The sequence below is a fragment of the Convolutriloba macropyga genome, chromosome 5 (genome assembly GCF_964194025.1).
Source record: "Convolutriloba macropyga chromosome 5, txConMacr16.3, whole genome shotgun sequence".
NCBI lineage: Eukaryota > Metazoa > Xenacoelomorpha > Acoela > Convolutidae > Convolutriloba > Convolutriloba macropyga.
In genome coordinates, this window is record NC_134472.1 from 40,498,599 (window position 1) to 40,525,095 (window position 26,497).

General features: G+C 30.6%; 1 protein-coding gene across 1 annotated transcript in view; it reads right to left on the minus strand.

Moving 5' to 3' along the window:
* LOC142340368 (uncharacterized) overlaps nt 1-26,497 on the minus strand; it is a 162,282-nt gene that overhangs the window by 65,800 nt on the left and 69,985 nt on the right. Inside the window, exons 9-11 of the mRNA XM_075390944.1 lie at nt 4,042-4,275; nt 2,164-2,237; nt 1,732-1,927 (exon numbers count right to left, since the gene is read on the minus strand). Of these exons, the coding sequence (XP_075247059.1) occupies nt 1,732-1,927; nt 2,164-2,237; nt 4,042-4,275 (504 nt within the window). The remainder of the gene's footprint in view (nt 1-1,731; nt 1,928-2,163; nt 2,238-4,041; nt 4,276-26,497) is intronic.

Genomic DNA, 26,497 nt, shown 5'->3' on the forward strand with positions numbered 1-26,497 from the left:
AAGATCGCGAAAGCAAACGGCAGATAATAATCTTAGAAAATAAGTTAAATCTTTTAAAAAAAAGAATGCTCAGAGTTAAGAATCAGAAAACCACTACAATTACACCTCTAATCCCTGCAAATAATAAAAAAGAGCATATACTTCTTCCTTGTACATGCGCTAGACAACAAATTTCATACTAATTCAAAAATTAATTTGATCATAGAAAAGACATAAGCAGCAGAGGAATATTCAAAGGCAAATTATCGTTTAAAATAGAACCAAGGCCGGAAGAAAGTTGCATTAACCAATAATAAGTGGACGTTTTGGAAAAGTCCTGCTAGCAGACTCTCAGTACTGACTTATGTTGAATGAAATCAATTGCAAACCAAAGAAATGACGAAAATATATGAAAAAGCTGAAATCATTCAATTTTTTAACTGACAAAATCAATATACCGAAAATAAATGTAGGTGCCAGCCTGAAGCTACAATGATACTAATTAGAATGTGAAGAATATGGACACAATGTAAGGAACACCGTAACCAAAAGACATTCTTGATTTTTGAAAGTTAAAAATCAAATTTAAAAAAATCAAGAAAAACGAATACATTTCATTATTAAGCATTCGAGACATAGAATAGATAACGAGCCATCCAATAAAAAACTCTATCCTCTTGAAGCAAACTCAAAAAATGGAAAATAGAGAAAATACGAAACATCGGAACATCGCAAAAAAATGGTCAAAAAGGTTTCAAGACTGCATTTATGAAAAAGTTTTAACTGTTTTCCAAAAAATTAACGCCAAAAAATGATTGAATTTTTATTGAAACGAAATTAAAGTCCTTCATGTTGCCCATTAAGACTATTTCTAGCAATTACAACCCAAATACAAACAGAAAAACTGACGAAAATCGGAAGAAAACTAGCAAAATCGGATTAGCATACGTACAATTTTATAAAACAAAATTTCATCGAGGTAGGAGGAGGCTTTGAGTATATGAATTATCAAAAAGAAGTTGCACTATTAACTGATATTTGACAAAAAGACGGTTAAAAGATCCAAAAATAAAGAAATTGATAGAAAAAAGCCAAAAAAATAACTAAAAAATTAAGAATTATGTGCCAATTTTGAACTTGAAACGCATCTTCAGGCTCTGCAAAACGCTGTGGTATCAATTTCCGAGGTTGACATTTCAATATAGCATCGAATAAAAATTATTTCATCAAAAAAACCAAATTACAAGCAAAAAAACTGGGCCACTTGGACGAAAAAACGGCTAAAAACGGTTACCTATATGTGCCATTCAGTCAAAAACTACTTTTCAAAGTCAAAAAGTCATTCACTAAACGCGGCGCATGATCAAAAAACTTCTCTCGCTCAGAAAAAAATGAGTTCACACGGCAATTTTACTCACTTTCACTTTTAGGTCAAAACTGCGTCTGAACGAATAGTACTTCCGGTAAAAAAAAACCTTAAGAAAACCAATACTCCTCTTCGAGTCGTAGAAACCAAGATAAGTCCAATAATAGCCCCAGTTATCGCGGTGCAGCTATTAATAATAATAATATTAGTAATAATATTAAATAATAAATTGTTTTCTGTAGTAGTCAACAATATCACGAGTTATTCACTCATTTACATAACACAATCATTTGACAACAGAGAGATCACTATTGGGCCAAACACCCCTTCTCAATTCTCGCTTAGGATTAGGTTCCTGAACGATGATGAGAGAAGGTGCAACTAACACAGTATCCTGTTGATCAAATGCAATGAGTTCTTCAACATTGCCATCTTGTACGTAGAACTGTTCCACCAGCTGTTCGTATGTGAGGGGGATGGTGGAATGAGTGAATTCGTCGAACGATCTGACTAGTTTGGGAAAATCATACAGCGCACTTTTGCTTCCCATGATGCTCAAGCTGTAGAAACGAAAACGTTTATCTTCAAGAAAAAGTATTGCTCGTTTATAAAAATTATTTATTTATAATATTAAAAGATCGATGAGAAACAAAGCATTTCATTCATTTAGCAATGTTTTTTGAACTTTTCAGCAGAAACAAATGCTACCCACATATCCAAAAGTTGGGCCTAATTATCTACCAAAGGAAGAGATAGAAATTTTTCCAAAACATCTCACTTATTGGTCAAAAATAACAAATGTCTCCAACTCAATTCACTTAGTAAAGTAAATTTAGCCACAATAGTGGGCGGGTGAGATCTGCCATTATCAAAGACTACGAGACAAGACGAACTAAAAACTCAAATAACAACTAACAATTACATCCAAAACAACGTGTTTTTTTTCGAAAAAAACTACATAATAACAAAGTCAAAATAGTGTCAGTTAAAACCTAAACTAAATAAACTTGTTTGTTCTTCATCAAAAGATTTATGGGATCGGTCCTGATGAAACTCGGTAATAAGCAGACAAAAAAGAACAAAAAACGACAAACTAAAAAAATACGTTTGTTTTCTAAAACAAATAATTTAAATGAAAACAATTAGATACAAATTGAAATCTGTAAATAGGGTTGTGTTCAATTTAAAGACATTAAGACCTGTCAGTATCAATAAAATGTGCCTTCAACGCCAATTTTTGATAGGCGACCTGTAGTTAATGAGAGTACGTTACAAGTAGACAGTAATGTGTATATGGGTACCTCCGCAGCATAGAGCCAGTGAGACGGTACCCATATACACATTACTCTAATTCCCTTTATATATCCACTACTCTATATTCACTTCTTTTATATTTTAAATCTATCATTTCTTGTCTCAATTAGAGCAATCCACTAGTACAGAGTTAAGCTGGTAATTGTCCATTATCAGACGGATAGATCGGGTTCTATCCTCACTGACTCCAGTGAACGTATCCCAGATACTAGTATAAAACTAGTGAGACCGTCTAAAAAGCACGTAAAACCAACTTGCAAAAATCTGTGAAGCCACTTTGTGGATTGTTGTAACCACTTTGTGGATAACTTGAATAAAAAACCAGCTTAACTCTTTTATAAATTTTAACTTTTTGCTAATATTTTAATATCACTCTTTAGGAGCGATTCACTCTTTTCGGGGTGATTCCTGAGTAGGGAGATCGCTCTTTTTCACTTTTTAAGAGCGAATCACTCTTTTTCGATGATTTTGTTTATTTTTTTATACTTTTATTTCAAATTATCTATACTCTTCAATAAATTTATATTTTCTTTTACTTTTTCTATATTTAACCCACTATTAATAAGAAATGATACAAAATTATAATATTTACAGGAAGGACCTTCGGTTTTGTTACACCAACATTTTTCCTCTGTTTGGCCAATAACTAAAGGACTTACAGCTCTAGTACTTTGTCTGTTATCTAATAAGCTTCTACTAAATCCTCTAGTTAATTCTACATCTGGATGTTGTTTCTTTACATGAGCCCTATCCCATCATATCTCACAACAGAAGCACAATATGGACAATTAACTTTAGCTGAAATACAACTTCTACATGTATACTTACTCTCATCAAAATCAGTTAGTGGTTTTACAGAATTACATTTATTACAACTTCTAATTAAGATTTCTGGGTAAAGGTTAAGGTTAGGGTTAGGGTTAGGGTTAGGGTTAAGGTCCAAAGAACTGGGCCACTTGGACGAAAAAACGGCTAAAAACGGTTACCTATATGTGCCATTCAGTCAAAAACAACTTTTCAAAGTCAAAAAGTCATTCACTAAACGCGGCGCATGATCAAAAAACTTCTCTCGCTCAGACAAAAATGAGTTCACACGGCAATTTTACTCACTTTCACTTTTAGGTCAAAACTGCGTCTGAACGAATAGTACTTCCCGTAAAAAAACCTTAAGAAAACCAATACTCCTCTTCGAGTCATAGAAACCAAGATAAGTCCAATAATAGCCCCAGTTATCGCGGTGCAGCTATTAATAATAATAATATTAGTAATAATATTAAATAATAAATTGTTTTCTGTAGTAGTCAACAATATCACGAGTTATTCACTCATTTACATAACACCATCATTTGACAACAGAGAGATCACTATTGGGCCAAACACACCTTCTCAATTCTCGCTTATGATTAGGTTCCTGAACGATGATGAGAGAAGGTGCAACTAACACAGTATCCTGTTGATCAAATGCAATGAGTTCTTCAACATTGCCATCTTGTACGTAGAACTGTTCCACCAGCTGTTCGTATGTGAGGGGGATGGTGGAATGAGTGAATTCGTCGAACGATCTGACTAGTTTGGGAAAATCATACAGCGCACTTTTGCTTCCCATGATGCTCAAGCTGTAGAAACGAAAACGTTTATCTTCAAGAAAAAGTATTGCTCGTTTATAAAAATTATTTATTTATAATATTAAAAGATCGATGAGAAACAAAGCATTTCATTCATTTAGCAATGTTTTTTGAACTTTTCAGCAGAAACAAATGCTACCCACATATCCAAAAGTTGGGCCTAATTATCTACCAAAGGAAGAGATAGAAATTTTTCCAAAACATCTCACTTATTGGTCAAAAATAACAAATGTCTCCAACTCAATTCACTTAATAAAGTAAATTTAGCCACAATAGTGGGCGGGTGAGATCTGCCATTATCAAAGACTACGAGACAAGACGAACTAAAAACTCAAATAACAACTAACAATTACATCCAAAACAACGTGTTTTTTTTTTCGAAAAAAACTACATAATAACAAAGTCAAAATAGTGTCAGTTAAAACCTAAACTAAATAAACTTGTTTGTTCTTCATCAAAAGATTTATGGGATCGGTCCTGATGAAACTCGGTAATAAGCAGACAAAAAAGAACAAAAAACGACAAACTAAAAAAATACGTTTGTTTTCTAAAACAAATAATTTAAATGAAAACAATTAGATACAAATTGAAATCTGTAAATAGGGATGTGTTCAGTTTAAAGACATTAAGACCTGTCAGTATCAATAATATGTGCCTTCAACGCCAATTTTTGATAAACGACCTGTAGTTAATGAGAGTACGTTACAAGTAGACAGTAATGTGTATATGGGTACCTCCGCAGCATAGAGCCAGCGAGACGGTACCGATATACACATTACCCTAATTCCCTTTATATATCCACTACTCTATATTCACTTCTTTTATATTTTGAATCTATCATTTCTTGTCTCAATTAGTGCAATCCACTAGTACAGAGTTAAGCTGGTAATTGTCCATTATCAGACGGATAGATCGGGTTCTATCCTCACTGACTCCAGTGAACGTATCCCAGATACTAGTATAAAACTAGTGAGACCGTCTAAAAAGCACGCAAAGCCAACTTGCAAAACTCTGTGAAGCCACTTTGTGGATTGTTGTAACCACTTTGTGGATAACTTGAATAAAAAACCAGCTTAACTCTTTTATAAATTTTAACTTTTTGCTAATATTTTAATATTTTGCGAATCACTCTTTAGGAGCGATTCACTCTTTTCGGGGTGATTCCTGATGAGGGAGATCGCTCTTTTTCACTTTTTTAAAAGCGAATCACTCTTTTTCGATGATTTTGTTTATTTTTTTATACTTTTATTTCAAATTATCTATACTCTTCAATAAATTTATATTTTCTTTTACTTTTTCTATATTTAACCCATTATTAATAAGAAATGATACAAAATTATAATACTTACAGGAAGGACCTTCGGTTTTGTTACACCAACATTTTTCCTCTGTTTGGCCAATAACTAAAGGACTTACAGCTCTAGTACTTTGTCTGTTATCTAATAAGCTTCTACTAAATCCTCTAGTTAATTCTACATTTGGATGTTGTTTCTTTACATGAGCCCTATCCCATCATATCTCACAACAGAAGCACAATATGGACAATTAATTTTAGCTGAAATACAACTTCTACATGTATACTTACTCTCATCAAAATCAGTTAGTGGTTTTACAGAATTACATTTATTACAACTTCTAATTAAGACTTCTGGGTAAAGGTTAGGGTTAAGGTTAGGGTTAGGGTTGGGGTTAGGGTTAAGGTTAATGTTAGGGTTAGGGTCTGAGTTAGAGTTAGAGTCATAGATAGAACTAGAACCAGAACCAGAACTTGAACTAGAGCTAGAACTAGAACTAGAACTAGAACTAGAGCTAGAACTAGAACTAGAGCTAGAACTAGAACTAGATTCGTTTTTTAAAGAACAACCCCATGGAGAAAAATTATTAGCACAAATACCACTTAGTATTATATTACCACACATACATTTATCAGTTTTATCTTTATGACATGATTAATAATGATATTTTAAAACAGCAATGTTTCCATTTTTGTAGTTACACTCTAAACATTTTAAGAGCATTTATAATAGGTTAAACAATAATATTTACCTAATCATTTCACTGATAATACTTAGCCATGATTTCAATTAAATCTTTAGTATTATCTTTAGATGTGATACACTCTGCTAAATATTCATTTTCTAACGTATTGAGTGTATTAGTTTTACATCTTTTATCCAAAATCAATTCAAGGTCTAACTCTTTTTTATCTCTAACAAAATTTATAATCTCTTCTCTAAATTCTTCATTATTTCCATATAGTCTGAATGAAAACTTTCCTCCCCTTCTATTTAAAGTCCCATCCTCGTCGTTTATATGTTCTTCTTGTATTGCATTTCTTAGATTAGCAAAGCTACTTCTTGAGCAATCAATGGGACTAGATTGGGCTTTGCCCATGATTCACTATCAGCAAAGCTACTTCGCAGATCATTATCCAACTCTTCTCCATATCCAGTATTAACCAATGTATTTACTCTACTCAACATTGTGCTTGCTCCCATTGCTACACTCCCAGCAATTCTTGATATTATATCAGGATAAATATAACTAAATATAATTTAACCTAAACTTACAATTCCACCAATAGTTGATAAACTTTTTATACCCTTTCCCACAATCATTTCTTTAGTTAAAACATCATTCTGTATTTTAATATTATTTAATTTAAGAAGTTTATTAAAATAGAATATATAGTTATCGTGATTAATAACATTTCTATCCGTTGCATTTATCATTAGTGGTTTCATATATGCTATAAGTTTATTTATATCTTCTCTTTCTAATTCATCCTTTAAACTATGAGCTTTTAAATCAAGGAATCCAACTCTTGAATCATTTATCATTGTTCTATTACTATTAATAATAAGAAAAGTATTTTCCTTCTTATTATATTTAATTATAACATAACGAAGTTCATCTGACATTCCATCTGTACGATTATAATGGTTACTATTTAACTCACTAATTATTTCACTAAAGTCATGTTCACATTTATATATCTCATTAAAGTTTTTAAGTAGATCAGGTCCATTATAAGTTGTTAAATAAATAGTATCACAACTCATTCTTGCTGCATTAATTATTTGAGCTGGTTTATGACACATTACAATCATTTGAATTTTATAATGTCTACCTTCAGTAAAATAATAAGTTATATCCTTCTTTGACCTATCACCCATATCATCAAGTACTATTACACAATTTTGAAATTTATGCATATTATTTTTTGTGAACATATTTATATCACATTTATTAAACCCAGTATAAAACTTATTAGACTCAGGATCTATCCAGTCTCTGTCATCTTTACACACTATAACTATATTTTTAGCTGGGTATTGGTTTTGGTTTTGGTCTAGGTTTTGGTTTTGGTCTCGGTTTTGGTTTTGGTTTTGGTCTTGGTTTTGGACTGAATATAATTTTGAGTATTGTCTAATAAAATATGTTTTGCCTGTACCAGTTCCACCATAAACAATTGTATGTAATTGTGACTTTTCATATTCAAATCTAACTAGACTCCTATTCATAAATCCACCAAAGCTATCCTCTAGTTTTGTATATTACTCGGTATTGAATCATATATTATATAACAAATTCCAATTATAATAATAAGAAAAAAAGTATACCGCCTTTATCCAGTTTTATACATAAAATTTATTATATAAAAATGCTTATCCTAACTTTTGAGGAGTTCAATAATAAATTTAATATTGATAATAACGCTATGAGTGATATCAGAATAAAAGATATAGGTAAAGATATAAGTCTAACACCAACTGAAATAGTAATGAGAGATGAGACTCCAGATAATATCTGCGAAGCAGGTTCCCTGATTAATGAACCTAACTTCAACATTATTGTCAATCTACACCCAACTGAAGGTACACCTTGGGTTTTAGTTATAAGAAGAGAAGGTGGTCCTGTTTATTACTTTGATAGTTTTGCTGTAGAAACAATATGAAGAAACAATATGATGAATCTTATTGTGGGGCTTATTGTTTATATATGATCTATCTTATTGATAGAGGATTTAGAATTAAAAGGGCTTTGAATATTCTAGTTAATCAATGTAAATATTCAGGAATATATAATGAGTGTTTTTGTTTAGGTTGTAATGTTAATGATAATGATAATCAGGGAACCTGCTTGACTAGCCACGAGCAAAAGCTCGTTCACAGATGATCTACGAAGTAGCTTTGCTAATAATGATATTGTTAATGATAATGATAAGGATAATGATAATGCTAATGATAAAGATAATGATAGTGTTGAGGATAAAGTTAATGATAAAGATAATGATAATGATAATGATAGTGTTAATGATAATGATAATGTTAATGATAATGATAATGTTAATGATAATGATAATGATAATGATAAAGATAATGATAGTGTTAAAGATATTGTTAATGATAAAGATAATGATAATGATAAGGATAATGTTAATGACAATGATAATGTTAATGATAATGAGAATGATAATGATAATGTTAACGATAATTAAAATGATAAAGATAATGATAATGATGATAAAGATAATTTTATATATCAGGGAACCTGCTTGGCAAATCTATTTGATGAAAAACATGGTGAAACATGGCAAGCCAAGCCCCATCAAAAGGGTGAATCTAATAACAATAGTCCTAATAACAATATCTCTGTAAATATAAATGAAGATCTACAATCATGGCTAAATGATGATGATATAATTACTGAAGCCACATTCCCAGATAACTTTAGATGTATAATATCTGGTCCTAGTGAATGTGGTTAGACATTCTTATTAAAAAACTAATTCTAGCTAGTATTTATTTTGATAAGCTATACATCATTGGACCTACTGGTGATCAATACAATGGATTAGAAAGAATAAATCCACAAGCAATTATAGAATTTATTAAAGGCATAAAAGATTTACCATCTCCTGATAAACAACCCAAAGACTTAAAGAAACTAATGATATTCGATGATGTTAGAGCCAAAGAACCAGTTATTAGTGAATACTTTTGTAGAGGTAGGCATAATAATTGTAATATGATATATCTTAATCAAAATCTATTCAAAATAGATAGGCAGAGTGTTAGAGAGAATTGTAATCTATTTATTTTGTTTGATCAAAGAGGTAAAGTCCTCATATCTATATATCAAGATTTCTTTAATAATGTTGAACTTAGCTATAATGATTTTGCTAATATATGTAATAAGGTATGGAAAGAGCCTAATAATTATATTGTCATTGATATAACTAAAAATAAAAATATTAATGGTGAACTAAGAATTAATTGGGATCGGAGAGTTTTGTAGTTTAGTTTAAGTTTATGTCTACACCAGATGGACCTTTGGTCAGCTGACTACGTCAGATCAACGAAGTTGTTGCTGGTTACACCAGATCTGCAAAGCAGCTTCACTGATGGGTTTTCGATCAGCTGTGTTAACAAAGATGCAAAGTAAAACTTAATACATCACCATTAAAGTCTATGGGTCTTCCATGCTCATCCTTAATATGAAACTCTATATATTCTATTCTATCTTTAGTTATGTTTTGATATAAGATATTAGTTGGTATAATATTTATTAGATAGCCTGGTGGTTCTGTTAGAGTAAAAGTAAATAGTATGTCTTATTTCCATTATCTTTAACACCAGATATCACATTACAAGGAATGTTTATAGTACTAAACCCCATAATATCAACAATTTTCTGAGATGTATATTTACCTTTTTTATAAACTATTTTTCTAAATCCTAGTAATGGGGCTTTTGAATTCTCGATGTCAAAGTTAATTGCACCCTGTTTTACTTCCATTAAACTTTTCAATGTATTCTTATCAGATTCTATTATAACATTACAATTAGTTTCTTCTTTTATTAATTCTGCTATTTCCAATAATTCATATGCACCTGGTATAACAGCTAAAATACGGGTATCTGACCATGTTTCACCTTGGGTATCATATAAGAACTGATTGTTCCTTCTATTCACATTAAACACCGAATTATAAACAGAAAATCTAATGAAACCTAATTTTGATGAGTTAAGTATAGGTTCACTAAAGTTAAACTTTTCTGTTGGTTTTATCATTCTAAAGTTAAGTGAATGCTCTTCTTTAGTTTTAGTTAAAGCTTCATGTATATTTTGTAGTTCCCTTAAGATTAAATTGTCTGTCATTTTTTATCTAATAAAAATGGATTTTAATTTGGATACAACTTATGGTTATAATAATGATATACACAAAAGTAAGATTATAAAATATGAACCAAATAATCTGGCAACAATGAATACAATCAATACTAACTTTAATATCATTCTCAGTAGAGACGAGAATCATTTAAATTTGCATGATTCACATCTAGAGATAGAGTTTTTTGTATCAGATGATGCTGGTTTTGTATTTGCTAATGATGTTAATATCAGATTAGTTAATTGTGGTCTGATGGCATTGTTTCGTTCAATTAAGCTTGAAACTAGTGGTGGTAGGACTATTGAATATATAGATCACTGTCATCCTTATCTACTGATGTATATGTTATTAACTAGTATTGGTGATGAATATGAGAGTGGTTTTGTTAGAAATCAAGGCAATAGAGATAGTCAACTTAAAGGTGACCATATTGCTGCACAACGAGGTCATATGTATATGATGATTAAGATGAGTGATCTATTTGGTTTCGTAAATGATTTAGAAAAGATTATATATGGTTTAGGATTTAAACTAATATTAAAAAGAAATAATAATAATAGAGCTCTATATAGAGTTAATGCTAATCCTGGTGCAGTTGGTAATGATGCTAGTATAGAAATTCGAGATATATCATGGTGTGTACCTAGTATTGATCCTAGTAATGGTAATAGAATTATTGTGCAAAAGGGTTTAAGTAAAAAGAATAATGTAGACTATAGTTATTATGAAAGAAAGACATTTTATAAGAATGTACCCAATGCTACTAACTTCTTGTTTGATCTAGGTATGGAAAGTGGTATATATCATGGTGTGTACCTAGTATTGATCCTAGTAATGATAATAGAATTATTGTGCAAAAGGGTTTAAGTAAAAAGAATAATGTAGACTATAGTTATTATGAAAGAAAGACATTTTATAAGAATGTACCCAATGCTAGTAACTTGTTGTTTGATCTAGGTATGGAAAGTGGTATGGAAAGACCACAGTATATAATAGTTAGTTTTGAAAATAATAGTGTCAATGAACAAACTCATGATGCAAGTACATTTGATGTAATGATTGTTACTGAATGTTATTGTAAGATTGGTAGTGAGTTTTATCCCGAGGATAGAATGAATATTAATTATGGTACCAATAATTATAATGAGGCTTTTAAAGAGATTGTTAGCTTTAATAAAGATTATAATGCGCTACCACATAATATAAAACCAAAACCAGATAAATCATAGAACATTCAAAAGCAGTTATAGAATATATGTATTTGATACTAGATATCAAAGTGATCATATAGGTCCACAACCAATACAACTCAATTTTAAATTTAGTGCTGCAGTTGCAGATGTTATACATCATGTATTAGTATTAACTAGAAAGGTTATTAGTGTGAATAGTGATGGTAATAAGATAGTTGATATTATATCATAATTATAATTATCTGCGAAGCAGTTCCTGATAACTATTTCTTACTTGTCTGAACAAAACCCCTAGCATATATAATGTCTAGTTTCTTGTTATTCTCTAGATATACGCCTCCAGCTTCAAGCTTAATCTTAGCCTTGGGCCTAACCTTCGAGCTTCGATCGCGGGTGGAACCCGTAGCCTTAGGCTTAGGCTTAATAACAACAAAGGGATTATACTTTTTAACTTCCAATATTTTTCATATATAGAAATGAGTCTTTTAAACAAGTTCAAAACTAATTCATATTGTGTTGGTGGTGGACAATATAGTGGTACTGATAACATAAGAGGTTTTATTACTTCAAAAGGTACTAAAATGTTAAAAGGATCCTGCACTAAATGTAGAAGGAATAAATCAATGACAGTATTTGATGCAACAATAGAAGCTGAGGGATTGAAAGATTTCATCAAAAGTGTTGGTAGAGCTACGGTTAACTTTGGAAAGAAAGTTGCTAATAATCCAGTAAAAGCATTAGAAATAGCAAATATAAAAGGAAAGGCAGCTGCAAGTAGAAACCCTAGAGCTGCTTTATCAGCCACACCTGATTTAATTAAATTTGCAACTACAGGTGAAGCTATAAAGGTAGTACAAAAAGGACGAGGGTTTTACTTAGGTACTAAGAAGAGATAATTGTTTGATTATGATAATGATTATATTATGTTTATATTTATGTTTATGATTATGATTATATTATATTTATGATTATGATTATGATTATGATTATATTTATATTATGTTTATGATTATCGATCTGCGAAGCAGGTTCCCTGATCGGTGTAACCGCTTCGCGGATAAATATTAATACTAATATTATTATTACTAAACATACTATTATTACTAAACACCAATAACTTTAGTTTAAAGAAATAATCAGTTTGTTTTTCTTGTGCTTCTTATAATCCTCTTATACCTTAACAAATTCATTATACTCATCATTATCTGTTTTATTATCATTCATTGATTTAGTATATAGTCTATTAAACTTATCACTAAACTGTTTACTTAAAATATACATTTGTGAATACTTTAAAATTTTTATTCTATTTTTGTTATTAATTGTTTTTGACAATGAACCACAAACAGTTGCTGTAGCAAAAGCTGTTGGTATAGAATACGGTAATCCTAAACCTGTTAATGCAACTGATTTTGATGTTGCAGTTGTTGCTATAGATGATAATACTGTTTCTGCTATCTCAGCTACGTTAATATAATTTTCATATCTACTTAACTTCATATTATAGTTATTAGTTTCAGTTTCATAATAATTTCCAATATCTTTTATAATGTTAATATTGTTGTTAAGTTTGTTATTAGCTTGAATCTTTTCATTTATGTTTTGTTCATTAACAGTTGACAAGTTGGGATATAGTAATCTCTCACTCGATGCTGTTGGGTTAGTCATAGTTTCGGTTATTTTAATTAGTAAAAATTCGTACTATTTTTTTCGTTATGTCTTCTTGTTTAAAACCATAATGCATCTCAAGTCTTGCTTGCTCTTTATTATCAACTAACGTACTTCGTAAAAGTATAGCAATTATATATTGTACTATTGTCCTTTTATTCTTTAAAAGTGCTTCATCTATAAAAGAATTAGTCTTTCTATTAACTTCTTTAAACTCTTTTAGCCCAGTAGTAAATATTTCATCTAGTTGTATGTTAGTGATATTCTGATTAAACTTACTATTATCAAATTCTTGTTTTAATTGATTATATTTAGAGATAGTATCAGCAGCAACTTTATTACAAAACTTAACAGTATCTGTGACTTCATTTGTTGATTCAATAAACTCATTAATTAGTTCATCATTAACTTGTGTTTCATTTAGTTGTAATGTTTTTGTTGTGACTTTATCAAATTCACCTTTTCTTAGCTCAGTTGTGTTTCTACGTAAAATGTCTATATTATTAGAAGAGGATAATAAGTTATTGTCACAATACTCTTTATTAACAACATCTTTTTCATCTATCGGAGGATGTACATTTGAATTTTTATAGGTATCCTTCATATCATTATTATCATTATCTTCTAGGAATAACCCACGAGCCTTACTTAGTGTTAAGTTGTTTGTTGATTTTGATGTTGATGTTGATCCGAGAAGTGGGTTCCCGATTGATGTTTAGCTTGATTGAATCTATTTCTTGTCATCTTTGTATTTGTTTACAGAAATTACAGAATTATCTACTTCGTAGCTGACCGGAGGTCTATACCTAATGATTCCAAAACCTTATCATTAGATTCAAAGTCGAACTCGGATTTTAATAATTCCTGTTCGTAATATTTACCTTCTATTACCTCACCATTAATATCTTCTATTTTATATGTTAGTGGTTGTGTTTTAATATTCCTATAAATGAATGAGTATTTAACTTTTCGGGATTATTAGAAGCATCAACAGGTGTCATATTAATTGTTGAATGAATGTTATTGTTATATGTTACAACATCATTTAATATATTTACCCAATTACCATCGCCATTGATGAACATAGGTTTATTTATTATGCGTAATAATGTTCTATTAAATCTCTCTACGAATACAGACTTTAAATCACTATAAGTAGAATATAGTTTTGTTTCGTATTCCTTAAGTAAAGATTTCAATGTTTTATTGTAAAACTTACTACCTCTATCTACACATAACTTTTCTGGTTTTCGAACTCCGAAGCCACTTTGTGGACGTTCACTTAATACTATTTTAAAACCATTAGTAATAGATAAACCAAATTTATTCTTTAATGGAATAGCCCATGCATATTTTGTGAATATATCTATAACTGTTAATATAAACTTATAGTTATTATTGTATTTACTTAGAGATGATTTGTCTATCAAATCAGCTGACCATGTTTCATCTTTATATAATGGTATTATTCTTTCTCTTCTAAACTTTGTTATTTGAGGACTGAATACTTCTTTAGCTAATAGTTGTTGTTGTTTAGTTCTAATTGTGTCTTGTTGTTTTTCCACCATTATTCATTTACCATAGTTAAAAACAAAATTGTCTAGTTGCTCTTGTTTAATAATATTCATAGATAATAGTTGCTCAGATATGTCTAGCGTTTCATCATATAATCCATCTTGACCAGCTTTTGTTTCTAGTATTAATAATTCTAGTCTTTCTACTAAATTATTTGGGTCTACATAATGGTGGCAACTTCGTTGGTTGGCTTTGCTAAGACCACTAGCTTCTATTTGTTTATCAGTCTCATAATCAGTCTCATAATCAGTTTCCTCTTCTTCTACTATCCCATGTTCATAATCACTAGTATCAAGACGATATATTTCATCTTCACTGGAAGTTGGTATTGATATAACACGAGAAGTGGGTTCACCGATGCTAGAAAACATTCTTCTTATAAGTTTTGATCTATTACTTTTAGTATCTCCTCTTTGTTTATAGCTAATATCCCTTAGAAATTGTTTTATTTTGATGTCATCGCCTTTTATATCTCTTTCGGTTACATCTTTATTAGTAGTAAATATAGAAAAACCCTTGGAAAAATCCTAGACTTTACCTTTTATTTTTGTACCATCAGGGACTAGAGATACATCTACATCATTTATTTTAAATTTATTTGAATTTGGATCAACTGATATTAATTGGAATTGTTTGTTTGTTTGTTTGTTTACCCATTAGTAATAAAATATCAATCATATTATTGTCTACGGCAAAAATTTGCCCTCTATCATCTTTTAATATTGTGTGTGGATCGGGTGTGGGTGTTAAGAGTGCAGCCCGTTCATCAAGAAAGCTGTTTTGTTGATGGTGTCCTAGACTCTTTAAAGTATTAGTGTTACTGTCTAGCACAGCCAAAATTTTGTTTTGAAGAGCTTGCATTGTTTCAGAGTTTGTATTTAAAGTTTTAGTTAGAAGATCAATTAACTCTTCTATTTCACCATAATATTCTTGTTGTTTTAATTTATTTTCTAATCTATTCTTTCTGTTTTGTTTTTCTAGATTGTTTAATTCTATGAGTGTTTCTAATTTAGTCATTTTATAAAAATAATTATCACAATTCATCATGTAATCTAATAGCGGCTTTAAAAAACTTTCTATCATCATTAATGGTTAATTCTTCAATAAATTTATTATAATTAGTTAAAGATTTACTTTAATATTATATTTCTTTGCATGTTCTAAGAATCTTTCTTTTGTATGATGAAACCTATATCTATGGAGATATGTGCATAACCTCCAATAGAAATGTTTAAATCTATACTGAGAGATGTGTTTATTTACTTCACACATTCTGCATAGTAAATATTGATTGGGATTATTAAAGTGCACTTGCAAATGATTATGTCTGTCTGTATATGTTATAATCTTATTCCATACAAAACATTGGAATGGTTTACTTTGACACTCATCACAACTCCAACACCAAGCCTTATTTTTACATTTATCACATTTGGTACTAATCATTTTTATAGTATTGAAAAGGTATACAAATAATATTATTTCAAAAGTTGGCATATAAAAATGAATCAACAAGATTATACCGGTTACATTCATTCCACCAGTGAACAAGCTCAATCTCATGGACAAGTCCAATCTGGAAGTGAGCGAGCTCAATTTGGAAGTGGACAAGTCCACTCTGGAAGTGAGAAAGCTCAATCTAGTTCTACTAGCATGGCGGTCCAAACATTAAAAAATAAAAACAAACCAAGGAAAGAAATCAAACCAGTAGATAAGGAAAGACAAAAGATAGAATTATAAAAATCTTTAGAATCAATCAGAAGGTTTAATTGTGTAAATGAAGAAATAAAGGAGTCGTATGATAAACAGGATGCAAAATTAAAACAAAGAGAAGAAGATATGCGTGAGTCAATGAGAAAGACTGAAGCAAAATACTTTCCAGATTTAGATCAATCTAAAGACTTAGATCAATCTAATGACTTAGATCAATCTAAAGATTCAGATTTAGACTCAGTTTCATCTGATGATATTGTCTATGTCCAAAAACCGAATACAAGTAAGATTAGATGTGAAGAATGTGATGAAGAGATAACTCAAAAGAATTATAACAGACACATTCAATCACTTAAACATAAAAATAATAAGCGATTATATAATAGAAACAAAATTATTGAGAGTGCTAATTAGGATGGAATAAAAATTACTAATGACGATAAAGAACAAAAGTTGGATGAGCAGTATCCTGAACTAGATGGAATAAAATTTTGTGATAAGTGTGATATGTATCTTGATAATAATACTGCTTATGATAATCATGTGACAACATTAATAAATAGGCATAATGTAAGATTGGTTAATGGGGAAAAAGTAAGGAACGGGAGTAAGTTTGATTTTGCGATATGTAAGACAAGTCTGAGTCAAAATAGTGTGGATCAACATTTAAAAACAAAGATGCATATGGATAATGTTAATCTACGAAGCGGTTTCACCGATGGTAAAGATCTGCGAAGCAGTTTAACTGATAAGGATATCAATAAGGATAATATGGCCGATGGATATTGCAATATATGTAATGAAAGATATAACAATAAAAATGAACACAATGAATCAGATGAACATAAGGAAAATGTTAATCAGAAAAAACTTGTTGATAGGAAGTGGCGAGATGAAGTTAATGAGTTAGGATTAGATCATAACATGAAGCATAATCAAATAATAATAACTATTAGTAATTATGAAGATCCTAGATGCTTAAAAATACTGGAGTCATTGCATAACATACATCCCCATATTAAGTTTAACACCTTTGATGTAGTTAAGTATACAAAACCTACAGATGATAAGTTAGAAGAAAACGAATTCACCTTTAGGTTAATGACTAGGCAATATAATGGTGCACATGACTTGGATTTATTGAATGGGGAATTGAGTCGAGAATGCAGGAGCAAGAGATGAATCAATCTGGATGAAGCATGCAGCGATTTGTTAAAAGGACGATGTATATTCACAGGTTTTATCCAAGCGGTGGATGTGATACTGAGTTAGCATTCACGTCTAGATATATACTTAATATACATAATACTGATAATAAGTGTTTGCTATGGTGTCTAATTGCTTATCTACATCCTGCATCATGTGATCCAAATGGAGTTAGTAAATATAATAAACCTGAATATTATAATGAGATAAAATTACCAAATGGGGTTATACCTCCATATGATTATTATCACTTAAAGAAAATACAAGAACTAAATAAAGACAAAAATATTATTTAATGTGTTTAATCTAAATAAAAATAAAACTATTAATCCTGTATTAATTAATCATACTGATCCTAAAGGATGTAATATAATATACTGGGATAATCATTACTTCCCATGTAAAGATGTATCATTCTTATTAAGAAAATCATCTAAACATATATGTTATCCATGTCTAAAATGTTGAGTATCATTTAGAACAGAAGATGCATTAAATAAACATTTGGATTTAAGTAATACACAGAAACATATAGGTAGAAGAACTTTCCATAGAGATGATTACCTAAAGTTTGATAAGTTTCATTATAAGAATAGAGTACCATTTGCTATGTATTATGATTTTGAATGTATAATAGAAGATGGTAAACACTTACCTATTGCTTGTGGTTTATATATAAAAAGTGACTATCCTGATATATTAGAAGATAAGTATGAAAGTTATTCCGGTGAAGATCCACAAAGTGGCGGCTCGACCGATATAGTTGATTGGTTTGTAGAACGAGTAGATTATTATAACAATTTATTTAAAGATATATTTAGTATAAATATTCCATTGAAAGAAGATAGTGTTACTCCATTTTATAGTAGATGTTACTATTGTAATGAGAACTTGGTTGAAGACATGGTTAGAGATCATGACCATCTAAATGGTAAATTCAGAGGATATGCTCACAAAAGATGTAACCTCCAAGCTAAGAATAATTTTGTACCAATGTATGCATTTAAATCTTTTAATTATGATAATCACCTATTTCTAACTAAACTAGCAAAGAAGATTAGACTTAAAGTATTAACTAAAACTGATGAGAATTATATTAGTATTGATATGGGTTATGCTAAAGCTTTAGATATGTTTAGGTTCTTCCATCCACTTAGCTTAGATGCTATAAGTAAAACATTGAGTAATGAAGAATGTATAACATTAAATAAATGTGGCTTAGAAAGACGTAAAGGTATATTTCCATATGAATGGTTTGATAGTATAGATAAACTACATGAAACAACATTACCAACTAAGGAAACATTTTATTCTAAGTTGAAACAAAGTGGTATTACAGTTAAAGAATATAAGCAAGCAGTTGATTGTTGGAAAGATACTAAATGTGAGACAATAAAAGATTATATGATGCTATATCTTAAAACAGATGTATTGTTGTCAATTGATGCATTTGAGAAACTTAGAGCTATGTGTTTAGAATATTATGAAATAGATCCACGTTACACATATTCTACTCCTGGGTTAACCCGGTTTTGTGGGTTGAAATATACTAATATTAGACTTAAGTATTATAAAGAAAATGCAGTCAATATTTATGATACAATACAACATGGTATTAGAGGTGCGTTAGCTTCAGTGTTAGGTGATTGTCATGTAAAATGTAAAAATAAAGAAATAGATCCTGAGTATACAAGGAATGAGAATTATATAAAATATTTAGACTTCAACTCGTTATATGCTTCTGCTATGGTTCAAGCTTCACCTAATGGTGAGATCAAAGTATGTGAAGAATTGGGCTACACTAGATCTAGCTCTAACACAGGTTATATCTACACCATTGATATAAAGTATAGTGATGAGTTGAAACAGAAAACAGATAAGTATCCATTCTTCCCTGAGAAAACAAAAGCATGTGTCGATCAGTTTACAGATTATCAAAATGTAAATAAAAAGAAAGGATATAAACCTAATGAGAAGTTAATGCTAAAATTAACAGATAAGGTAGATTATGTAATAGATGGAGAGATTTTAGATTGGTATTTAGATCATGGTTTGAAATTAAAAGATATTACAATTAAGCAAAAGTTAGAATATAGTAAGAGAGAATGGTTAAAGCCCTATATTGAGTTGAATATTCAGAAAAGAAAAGAAGCTAAAGCTAAAGGTGATAAATTTGGAGATGTATTCTTTAAATTGATGAATAATGCCTTCTATGGAAAAACAATAGAGAATGTATATAATAGACAAGATATAGAGTTAGTTAAAGATGTAGATAGGTATATAAAATTATTAAAAAATATTAATTTTAAATATGCTGTGGAATTCAATAATGAATTAGTAGCTGTATATAAAACTCAAGGTAATGTAAAATTAGATAAGTTTAATTTTATAGGTTTTGTTATATTAGAAAAAGCTAAGCTATATATGTATAAAGCCATATTTGATTACTTTGAAAAAGAATTAGATTGTAGTTATCATTACACAGATACAGATAGTATATTTATAAACATAAATATTCCTTTAGATAGTAATATAGAAACTGAAATAAATAAGATAAAAGATTTTTTACATAATAATAAGTTAGGTAGGATGAAGGATGAATTACCTAATGATACTATTATAGAAGCATGTTTCCTTAAAGCTAAAGCATATTGTTACAATACAGTTAAATGAGAAGAAGAGAAAACGTTAAAACGTATAACTAAAGCCACTATTAAAAAACAGATTACAATTGAAGATTATACTTATGCTATATATGAAGGTAAAACTAAGTATGTAACTAATTATACTATTGACAGTAATAACCATCATTTAGAAACTAAAGAACAATATAAAATAGCTATTGATCCATTTGATGATAAAGGTATTAGAGATAGTAATGGTTAATTTAGGTTTTACAATTAATTTTTATAAAATAATAGCAAAAGTTAAAATTTATAAAAGAGTTAAGCTGGTTTTTTTATTCAAGTTATCCACAAAGTGGTTACAACAATCCACAAAGTGGCTTCACAGATTTTCGCAAGTTGGTTTTACGTGCTTTTTACACGGTCTCACTAGTTTTATACTAGTATCTGGGATACGTTCACTGGAGTCAGTGAGGATAGAACCCGAACTATCAGTCTGATAATGGACAATTACCAGCTTAACTCTGTACTAGTGGATTGCACTAAGTGAGACAAGAAACGATAGATTTAAAATATAAAAGAAGTGAATATAGAGTAGTGGATATATAAAGGGAATTAGAATAATGTGTATATGGGTACTGTCTCGCTGGCTCTATACTGCGGAGGTACCCATATACACATTACTGTAGACAGAAAACAGTAAAAAGCAAATTAAAAAATACATCTTTGTATATCCTTTGAAACCTTTTATTCCAAAGTCGTGAAAGGCTTTAGCTATCAACTGAAATAGGTAAACAGTATCCGTCCATAATACGCCACTAGGACCTGCAATCATGCAGTAGTTTTCATTCCATTAAAGAAGGAACGACAAACAAAGAGAAAAATCAAAACTTATTTAAAACTTTTGCAAAAAATCGATATCGAGGCTGTTAAAACAAAAAGCAATGCACCAAAAACGTTCAATACGCTCAATTTTGCTGGTTTTAGCACCAATAAATTGATATGCAACCTAAATTTTTTGATAGTAGGTAACAAGTGGCCAAAAAAGAACAGCAAAATGTAAATTTAAAAATTATGTTTATATAATTTTCTTTAAAACATTTGACTTCAAAGTCATGAACAACTTAACCTAACAAATCAAGTCGGGTTTCCATTTTCAGTATAGATTCCTCTTTTCATCTATGAGAAGACGCTAAGACCTGCAACTGTCCATAGTTTTTCAAACGACTACAAAAATAACAAAAAATTCCATTAATTTCTGCTAGAAGACGGTATCAAACAGTTAAAACAATAATCTATTCACTGAAAAACTGAGTGTTGAAATATTCCGTCGTCAAAAACGCCAATAATAAAAGAGATCAAAAGAAATTCAATGATGGGAAAATATCCAGAAATCAAAAAAATTTTTGTGAAAACTCTGTTACTCTATACTACCAAAGCAGAATAACCATTTCTTAAAACGTAAAACCGGAATAAGTTTAAAACTTTAATCAATTAGGAACGCAATGCAAGCAGTCTTTGCTCACCTTAAGGAACAAGTTGACCCAAAAAAGAGATGAAAGACGCAAAGCCCAAACTTTCGTTGTTTATTTTGAAATATATTTAATTTTAAAAGTCAAAACGGCAATAAGCTTCCGACTAAAAAACGAAATTGGTTCCCTTGAAACTCGCCTGGAATCCAATTGGAGCTGTCATTAGTATGTTTTAATTTGAATTCTTCTTTTCATTAAATGACGTAAAAAAGGAAAATGCAAAAAAAATTTTCTAAAAACATTGACTGATTTTAATACGATGATTAATACTGATTTTTTTCTGGACTTTGAGAAATAACCAATAGACTGAAACTAGCGATGATATTTCCCTTCATCTCTTGGAAACAGTTTAATGTAACAAATATTATGGAAGTGGGCAATTTGACAAAAAAGTCAATATATCCAATATAAATAATGAATTTTGCATAATTATCGACATAAATTAACAAAAAAAACCAGCAAACGTTTATCTCAAGAAGACCCTCGAAGAATCCGCTATTGAAATTGGCTTCTTGAAGAGATAATGAAGATTGTGTGAACATATTTCGGTGAGCGAATCCGGTGTTTTTAAACAAAGTGAAAAAAGAAGCCTATTTCATGCTATTTTTGATGAAAATTGATGTGAACAGAAACAACGAAACTCAGTCAATGTTTACAAAATTTTAAAACTCGATAACTCTGTAGAAAAAACGGAATTTAAAAAATTTTTTAAATTTATTTTCTTAGCTGGACAGGTTTGTAAATGATACCACTCGCATCCCTCTACGATGAATGTATCGCTCGGCGAAAAATGACTGAACAACAAAATTCCGTTTGAGTATATAGTTCCTCACCCACTAAAGTGGGTCGGAACAAAAAATAATTTTCAAAGTTGGCCTCTGACGTCACTTTTAATATAAAGCCAGTAAAATCTAATATGAAATAGACAAAACAACAAAAGAGTAATATGGGAAGAATCAAATCGTTCTCAAGAAAAAGGTAAGAGGATATAAGTAATCAAGAAAAAATAAGAGGATATAAGTATTCAAATAAACCTTTTTAACTATTTCACACATTGTTTGATTAAGAAAAGGTCAAAAAATGTTCCAAAACGCAACCCATTAATGAAAGAACAAAAAAGGTTTTTCTTTTCCACGAACCTTAACTTCAGTGATCTAAATTCACAACGCAGCAAAATATTTATAAACACACTTTTATGTTTTCACTTCAGAAAAAAACAGATTACTGTCTCCGTTGGCTTCAGTTTAATTTTCTTTGCCACTGATTGCTCGTTTTTGGCTTTTAAATTTCTATGAAAAGCTTCCATCTAGCTTCCATATTAAAGTAGGTTGTACTCAAGTAACTCTGGACAAGTTGCTTTATTTTGAGTTTCGGTGTCAAAACTGACATTCAAAAGAAAGAGCAATTTTTGACAAGCATGTGACGTATATTTGAAGGTTCTGTTCGAAATTGCATGAGCCGTCTTGTTGGAGTTCTATATCCATTTTTGTCAAACTAATAACGTACCGTTGAGCACACACATACACATTGATACGCGTTCTGTCTGGATGTATAAATGCACCTCAAAATAAATTAAATAAAAAATAACAATTAACCTGTTTAACATAGCGTAGATTGAAACATAATGAAGATTTCACATAACTTTTAAGAATTCAACTGACTTGTCAGGCAAAAAAACGCGTCACGTAATAAGAGGATCTAAGGGGACTGTCACAGCCAAGCGAGACTAAAACTATATAAGCGTTTTTCCCGTGAGATCATATAAATATTCTACGTAATTTTAGGCCTGGAAAATGCTTACGTAGTCACGACTCCGGCCACGATGATTAAAGAAAGATTACGAAAATGAAAAATTTCGAAGGGAATTTTATCGGTTATCTGATCTTTCTGTGAATAAGTTCTCAAATCTAATTTAAAGAAAGCCGAAAGAATTCTGAAACAACTCAAGGCATCGGACCTTCCAAAACAAAACTGTAATCGCATCCGAGACAACAACAATTATGACGTCATTCAGAATCCTAGCAGAATCCTTCAGATCTACACCTTCAGTCGACAATTTGAGAGAAATTTTTCTTAAAAATCTTATTAAGTAAAGTTGAAACCACAAAATTTCGTTTTATTAGAAACATATCTGTTGAATTTGAATAGCTAAGTTTCTTAGGATAGACAAAAAGTTATAAGCTCTAAAAATGCCAAGATTCATAATTTTCACCAAATAGCCGGTCTACTCAATTAGGTAAGACACAAGGCACATAGAAGTCTAGGAAACTGAACAAAGTTTTAAGAGAAAAAGAAAACAAAAATTTAAGACTCAAGAAAACAAAAAAATATTCTTTTTGGCGTAGCAACATTATAAAAATGTTGACAACAGCTTCAATCTTATTGGTGATATGTTCAGAGCTTTAGAGCTTTAGAGCAATCAACTGCACCAAAAAAAATTGAAAAACGGTTAAAATCTTTGAAAGGATATGTTTCAAAACTGATAAAGGCAGAGCAAACAAGGCTATGCGTTATGACAACAACCCAGTATAGTTATTTGACAGAAACAAAAAGTGCTAAATGTTGCAAAAAGTGCTAGAATGTGGAGGTTACTGATACAGTCTAACTTTATAAATTAAATAACATGAGCCAGTTTTGCGTTTGAAACGCATTACTTGGGACTCAGAAACACTGAGTTATGAATTCTAGAGGGCTAATTATTAATGCAGTGTCAATTGAAGAATAATTATGCAAAAAAAAACAAACTACAGGCAAAGAAAATGAGCCGCATAGACGAAAACGGCTGAAAACGGTTATCTACATGCATTATTTTCTCAAAAACACATCTCAAAGTCGAAAAATCTTTCAATAAACGCAGCGCATGTACAAAAACTCCTCATGCAGAAATCATGCAGTACGTACCCGGGTCGTCGAGGTTTTTGGGTAAATTTTTGTATGAAATGCGGTGAATGCGGTGAATTTTTTAAGAAATGCGGTGATTGCCGTGACAATAAATATTTCACCGCATTTCACCACAATTTTTACAAAAATTCACCGCATTTGCTTTCCAATGTTTACTCAATCTGATTTAAACTCAAGAAATAGGTAGGATGTAAGTGACAGTTGGAGAAGTGGAATAAGCAGGTGAACGCATGTAGGACGTCAGTGGTTCGAACCCGGGTAGGGAAGATTCTTTTTTGTAAGACACTGAGAACGCGGTGAAAATCAATAATTCACTTCACCGCATTCACCGCAAAAACATGTAAGAAATAGGCGGTGAAATTTTTTTTTTCACCGCATTTCACCGCATTTTTTACAAAAATTCACCGCCAAACCTCGACCCGGGTAGCATTTTGGTACGATGGTGTAAATCTTCAAGGACATGAAAACCATCTTCAAAAAGACCAACCTCAAAGAACTCTTGAGCTGGTCATGAATATTCTACAACATATGTGTTAGTATTGAGAAGTCGTTTGTATGGGTTTCGGGATCAAAACGTGTCCCAATTGACGATTTGATTTGTTCATAATTTGAACTGATTCTTCGGATTAGCAAAGAATGTTCAGAGATGTGTGACTAACGAAACTTAAATAGGTCATTTTAAGAGTATTGAGAAAATACGCGATTTGTGTTGACCTTAGCAATCAGCTCATTTCCGGCACATTTTTCTCAGTGCATTTAGGGTCTCATCAAATAGATGATTAAGTATGTGCTAATTTTCAACGATATAGTTTTTTAATTTTTCAGTTTTATTGTTTAACGAAATGATGGAAACCAGGCCATTGGTATAAATTGTTTCATGCACCAATCGATTGTGACGCATATGACCTACCGGTTATGGAACAATAAAGTGGATATTAAATTGACACATTCAAGTCATAAATCGGCACACTTCAAATAAGAATAACTCTTTGATGATTCTCTGCATAATTTACTATATCACGCTTTGAAACAAAACCGGACAATTAATAAATAGATGAGAAAGAGAGAGAAGTGAAATGTTATGGGTATTGAGGTCACAATAAGGAAAGAGGAATACGCTTTATGATTGCCTATTGTGCTCGGTTGTCATTTTAAGAGTTCATTTCAATACATCGTCCCACCCACCATTTATTAGGCAATTTCGTCCAATCAGATCAAAAGCGAATGAAAACCGTACGAACAGCGAATAGATTCATTGTGTAGATGGGGCCAATTACGATGACAGAATTTTTCGGAAGATTTTTTGGAAAGGCGAGGGGTCATGGTTGTTAAAATTTGTAACGGTGAAGGTTATCGCACGTAAAAAACTGCAAATTCGTTTTACTATTCCATTTAAATACTATTTGCAAATTCTTTCTCTTGACCTCATCAAAACCTTGCTATATGTATCTTTGGCGAAATTAGACGGAGAAAACAAAGAAAATTTTTAATGTGGAGTTGGAAATTTTTTGATTTAAAAAAAACATAAACCGACCAGACTGGCGATGAAATGAATTCTGAAAATGACATAGGATGGAGAAATTCATTGATGAAAAGCTTCTGACCTGGGAGGGGCTGTAACCC